Raw genomic sequence first — 6,000 nt, 5'->3', positions numbered from 1 at the left:
TGGACCATGGTGACAGTGCAGGCCTGTCTGTCCTTTTTAATCTACAAAAACAGACTCCCCCAAACTGGGAGTCAGTCTTCTGAAATGTCCTTGAGCACGTTTCTTGTTCAGGATAACCATAGCTTGCATCTCTCTCCTCCCCTTCACAGCCAAACACACAGAGACACTTGTAAACACCCAGCTGACCGCCTTCATAGAAGAACACTCCATCCTGGACGCCTCCCAGTCTGGATTTCGGAGCAACCCCAGCACCGATACCGCCCACTTCTCTGCCACTGACGACATCCGCATGCTACTCGACCAGAGATACACTGCGGCCCTCATCCTTGTAGACCGCTCCGCAGCCTTCAACACCGTCTCTCACCGCACTCTCACAGCCAGACTTCTACACGCCGGGATACAAGGGACCGCCCTCGACTGGATCCAATCCTTCCTCTCCGGCAGAACCCAGAGGATTCGGCTCCCTCCCTTCCTTTCCAAGCCCAAGGAAATACACTGCAGAGTCCCCCAGTGATCTTCACTCAGCCCCACGCTCTTCAACATCTACATGGCTCCCCTCGCCGCCATCGTCAGACAACATGGACTCAGCATTGTTTATTACGCAGAGGACACCCAGCTCATCATCTCGCTCACCAAGAATCCCGAGGACACCAGACTATGTTTCCAGGAAGGTATGAAGGACGTGGCAGGCTGGATAAAGGACAGCTGCCTGTGGCTAAACTCAGAGAAGACCGAGGTCCTCATCCTCTGACCCTTCACCCCTGCCTGGAACAACACCTGGTGACCCTTAGCCCTTGGAATCCCACCCACCCCCATGGACCACGCTTGGAACCTCGGCATTATCCTCAACTCCTCCCTCTCCATGAACCGCCAGACCAACACAGTCACCTCCACTAGCTTCAACTGCCTGCGCACCGTCCATAAGACCTTAAAGTGGATCCCCCCAGACTGTAGAAATACTGTCACCCACACACTCATCACCAGCAGACTGGACTATGGCAATTCCTTCTATGCAGGAATCAACAAGTCTCTGCTGCACAGACTCCAGACCATCCAGAAGGCCGCAGCCAGACTCGTCCTCGGGACACCATGTCAGGATCACATGACCCAACACCTACGAGGCCTCCACTGGCTCCCCATTGAGAAGAGGGTCACCTTCAAACTCCTCGCCCATGCCTACAAATCCCTCCACAACACTGGACTCAAATACCTCAACGAGAGTGTTTCCTTCCACATACCCAAGAGGAACCTCCGCTCAGCCGACCTCGCCCTGGCAAAGATCCCCCGCATCTGCAGAAACAGAACCGGTGGGAGAACTTTCTCCTACATCGCAGCCAAAACCTGGAACGAACTCCCAATGAACATCAGACGCTCCCCGGCCCAGCACATTTTCAGGAAGGACCTCAAGACCAGGCTCTTTGACAGATCCGGAGCCGCTCCCCCCCCCCCCCTTCCCACCCCCTCCCAGCGCCTTGAGAGCCTCACGGGCGAGTAGCACGCTTTTCAAACCCCTGATTGATTGATTGATGGCAGACCCAGACAGGAAAAACTAACAGATATGACCATGAAGATCTGCCTAATATGGGGCAGTCCATTCGAGGCCTCATTCACAAATGGTTATTTAGCAGAGAGTAGCAGAGAGAGATTTCCCAGTTGTGGAACTGACACCGGCTCTGGCTTTGGGAAATCTGCCATGCAAAATCTTTAACCCCTTCACTGCGGGGGTAATTCCCTCACGGTGCAGGGGGGCCGGGGAGTGAGTGTGGTGCTCGTGACGACACCAGCTTGTCATTAGCCACGGTGGAGCTGTGCTCATGACGAGCTAGTCTCATCACAACCCCGCCCACTGATTAATTTGCCCGCACAGGCAAGGAATTATTCGCGCATGGGCGGCGCAGCGCCGTTATGACGAGACTAGCTCGTCATGAGCACAGCTCCACCGTGACTCATGACGAGCTGGTCTCGTCACAAGCACCGAAGGTGGTAAATGGGGCAGGCGCTACATGAGGTGGCAGGCTCATTGCCATCCACCTGTAAATGATGGCCTAAATACTCTATATTACCTCCAGTACTGGCAGCTTTGAAGGAGTACTGCAGCTCATGAGCAGGGCAACGAGAATTATGCCATTCTGCGATCGCTGCTTTTTTAGCATAATTTAAAATTTACTGCATTTGCTACATAATCCATCATCTAGTTCATAATCTGCAGATTTTAACAAATAAAATGCTCTCTAACTAAAATGGATTAAAAGTTACAAACGTGTTGACGTGTTCGTGCGTAGTGAAGGCCCTTCAAAAATGTTACATTGTCAAATTTCACTTATTCTGTATTTGGTTGGTAAACTAGTACTAATGAGGTGCATTCTTTACCCAGAGAGTATTACCTCGAGAAAATATCATTAAAATAATGACTGCAATCAAAAATGTGCCGTACTATGCCGCATAATTTGGGCAACTCTGCCACTTAATTTGGTGTTCTCCTACCAAATAATTTTATTGGCCCTGTTCACAAATCCTATTTTTCATGTTAATGGCCAACAGTTCATTATTATGATTATCGATACGTCCCATCTACAAATGTGGTTTAATCAGTAAGCAATTGGAGGACAGCCTATACTCTATTGAAACTTATTTTTTCCTAAACTACAGACTGGCTTGTGTTCTTAACCACATGGCTGCTAGGCGTTTTCCCGTCCTGCGCTGAAAAAAGTAAAACACCATAAATCATGACGAGCTGGCCTTGTCATCCGCGCACGGCAGGTAAGCGCCATGACGAGCCCAGCTCGTCATTAGCTTCGAAGGGGTTAAAGAGGATCTGAAGGTTGAATTGATGGCAGTGTTTTATCTTGGATGACGTTTTTGAGGCATATAAAGTAACAAATAGCAGTTTATAAAAGTTTGGTTGAGTCAGAGAAAATATTTACTTTGAAATTTAAGAACATAAACCTATTTCACAGGCTGATATTTGTTTTATCAACGAGTAATACTGATACATGAAGATAAATTGGGGTTAGGTGTATGGATATGTGCTGTAACTGGTCTGTATAAGCATCAGGCATAGTTATGTGCATATTATTAGATCAGCACATGCCACACAGTTACGGAGAACATCTTGATTTATTGGAAATATGCAGTATGGTGCCTAATATGAGCTCATGATTCTAGTGGTGGCAGGTCATTTTAGCAGGGAAGGTGGAGGGGGGCACCATGCACACATACACACTCACTGACACCCATGCATTCACACACACATATACATTCGCAACACTCACTCACTCAAATCCAAATAAATACATACATTCATAGATATTTGCACTCATACACCAAACATTAAACAATACAAAACTTGCCTGCTCTTGGGGAGGGAAACCTCGGAGCTAACAGGAAGGTTGGAACTGCTGTTTTACCTCATAAGAGAAGGCAGCAGTCCTTCGCTCGTCACACAGTAGTATGGGGTCAGCGAAACTGCTGACCCCACCCCACTCTGTGATAAGTTGTCACTGATTGAGACTTGGCCCTAGGCACTTCAGGGCTTGAAACTGAAGCACCAGATCCAAGGCAATCAGTGACTCTCCCTCTCATCACAAGGGAGAGGGACTCAAAGCATTTTTGCAAGTATGTGGAGGTTACGCCCACAGAGCTGTGAAATACTTAGCCTAGCAAAGTTCAGCTCAGGCAGCCAGGAGCCTGTGCAGATAGCGCATGTCTAGCTACAGGCTGCCCGGCCTAAACAAGAAGAAGGTCTGTCAGGCTGACCTTTATTTGGCCTGACATACTCTCCTTATGGGGAAAAGGGTGGGGGGCGTGGCCCCTCAGTTCATACGGACAGGTCGCCGCTACATGACTCCTTCAGTAGTATTATTTCATATACATGTTATCATGAGTGACAACAGATTTAGAATTGATACTTTTTCAGTAGAGCAAGCCTTGTATACTGTGTCTTTATTAAGCATAGTTGCTATAATTGAGTAAATACCTGCTCAGTATGTACAAATCAAATGTGAAATCTTCAGTCACCTAGGTCTTACTTCTTAAGCCCAGCCCATTATTTTGTTTGGGTTGCGCCCCTACGAGAATTGACATAGGTGCCTAAGTAGAAATGGTGGGCAACAGTGGTTTATCATACAGTGACAGCATTGTTAGCAATGAGAGTGAGTTTGCTTTATTTTTCTTGGCAAATTAACATTCGAATTGGATCCACATTTCAGGTCAGGTGTCGTCTTCTTAAGTCGATATGTTCCAGTGGTCTTGACCTTTCATAACCTAAAATGGGAATAAAAGAAATAACTTTGTAATTTCAATATCAGTAATTGTAGAATGCTTGATGGTGGAGGTGATATGATGTGCAATGCAGAGAAAGTGGAATTTCAGGCTTGACCTGATGCATTCATTGGTGAAAGGAATTTTCTTTAGTATGCATTTGCCGCAATCCTTAAGACATTGGGGTTATGAAACCAACTGATTACAGACACTTAAAGCCTGATTCACAAAGGGCCTCTACAAAGGGCCTTTGCACTAATGGCAGAGGCCCCTCAGTTGTGGCGAGGACCCCCTACTCATGACGGGAACTCTGTACTGCAATTACCCATTGTGGAGGACCCACCATGAGTGCAGAGGTCCTTTGTGAAACAGCCCTTTTCAGAGGAAGAGACACACATGACTCTTGTATTCTATGAATCCAGGAGAGATTATTTACCATTACAAGTTCTCTGGACTGAGCATCTATACGAAGTCAGTGTCACAATGTAACCACTAACTTAATTTTCTGAACTATGACTGAACATTTGTATGCCTGATTTCATTAGTTTGTTTTTTTATTTTGATATTTTATTCTATTTTATTAATCCACAGTATCACAAAATTACATCATATATCTGTGGAACACCCCCCAAAATATAAATGCCAGTCTTTCATGTCCTTGAGCCTTTTGCGGAGTATAAACTCATTTCTAAATTAAATGTATTATACATTCTGGCTCGCCACATTTCAAAAGCGGGGGCATCAGACTGCAACTAAGAGGCAGAAACACAAAGACGAGCTACAGCCCTTGCCATAAACAGTAAATAACAATGCTTAAACATAGGTTTTCCAGACTCTAAATCCTGACCAATTCCTAATAACATCATAGCTGCAGTAATTTTAATATGTACACCAGTAACACCTGATAAAAACTTTTCAATATGACTAATATCAAGAGCCAGTTTGCTACAAGAATAGAAAATATGCAAACTATCAGCGTTGTCACTCCCACAATGAAAACATTTACCATCCTGCCTCCCCATATTTCAGCAGTTTCGCAGGCGTATAATATAAATTGAAAACAGTTTTAAAAAATTGAGCTTTAAGATTGGCAGACAAAAGGGTTTCCCCAGACATTGCAATTGCTTTCTCTAGGGAAAGTACGTGTTCGCCCAGAAAATTGGCCCATTTAACATTGTGCTTCTCCAAATCGTCTGCCCTGGAGGTTAAAAGAATTTTGTAAAAGAACCCTATTTTCTCCTGACACCTACTAGCTTCAATAAGTCTGTGTGGTACTGGTTCTAGAGGTTTCCTACCCAAAAATCCCCGAATTTGGAGAAACTTAAAAAACTGCATCCTGGGTAAATTATATTCCTTTGCAAAATCCTGAAAAGTGGGATAAAGCACTCCAGCCTCATAAAAATCACCAATTTGAGAAATACCCTTACGTCTCCAAATTCTCATAGTCCCAAAATATCGGTGGGAGTATCTTTAAAGTATTTGTAGGTGTGTAATATGTTCTCCCATCCAAAGAAATGTTTTTCCAAATAACCTTCCACACCTTAAAGACAGCATCTATAACTTTAAAGCATGTCCTCTTGTAGTAGCTACAGTCCACTTCTTTAAACAGGCAATTTTTAACCTCCGCTCTTAGAAGCATTTGATAGGTTGACGGAGCTTCTGCCGTATTACTGACCTCTTCTCCAGTCAATAATATTCACATATTTGACAAAAGACACGCATATTAATAAAATATAAAAT

General features: G+C 44.9%; 1 protein-coding gene across 1 annotated transcript in view; it reads right to left on the bottom strand.

The window, feature by feature from the left end:
* Positions 1 to 4,053: 4,053 nt before the first annotated feature.
* LOC147733280 (spexin prohormone 1-like) overlaps positions 4,054 to 6,000 on the bottom strand; it is a 123,187-nt gene continuing 121,240 nt past the window's right edge. Inside the window, exon 4 of the mRNA XM_086958948.1 lies at positions 4,054 to 4,263. Within this exon, the coding sequence (XP_086815074.1) occupies positions 4,205 to 4,263 (59 nt within the window). The 3' untranslated portion in view covers positions 4,054 to 4,204. The remainder of the gene's footprint in view (positions 4,264 to 6,000) is intronic.

This window comes from Lissotriton vulgaris, chromosome 2_1 (assembly GCF_964263255.1).
Source record: "Lissotriton vulgaris chromosome 2_1, aLisVul1.2, whole genome shotgun sequence".
NCBI classification, from domain to species: Eukaryota; Metazoa; Chordata; class Amphibia; order Caudata; family Salamandridae; genus Lissotriton; species Lissotriton vulgaris.
The sequence above is the reverse complement of the archived record's forward strand: the minus strand, read 5'-3'. Positions and strand labels throughout refer to the sequence as shown.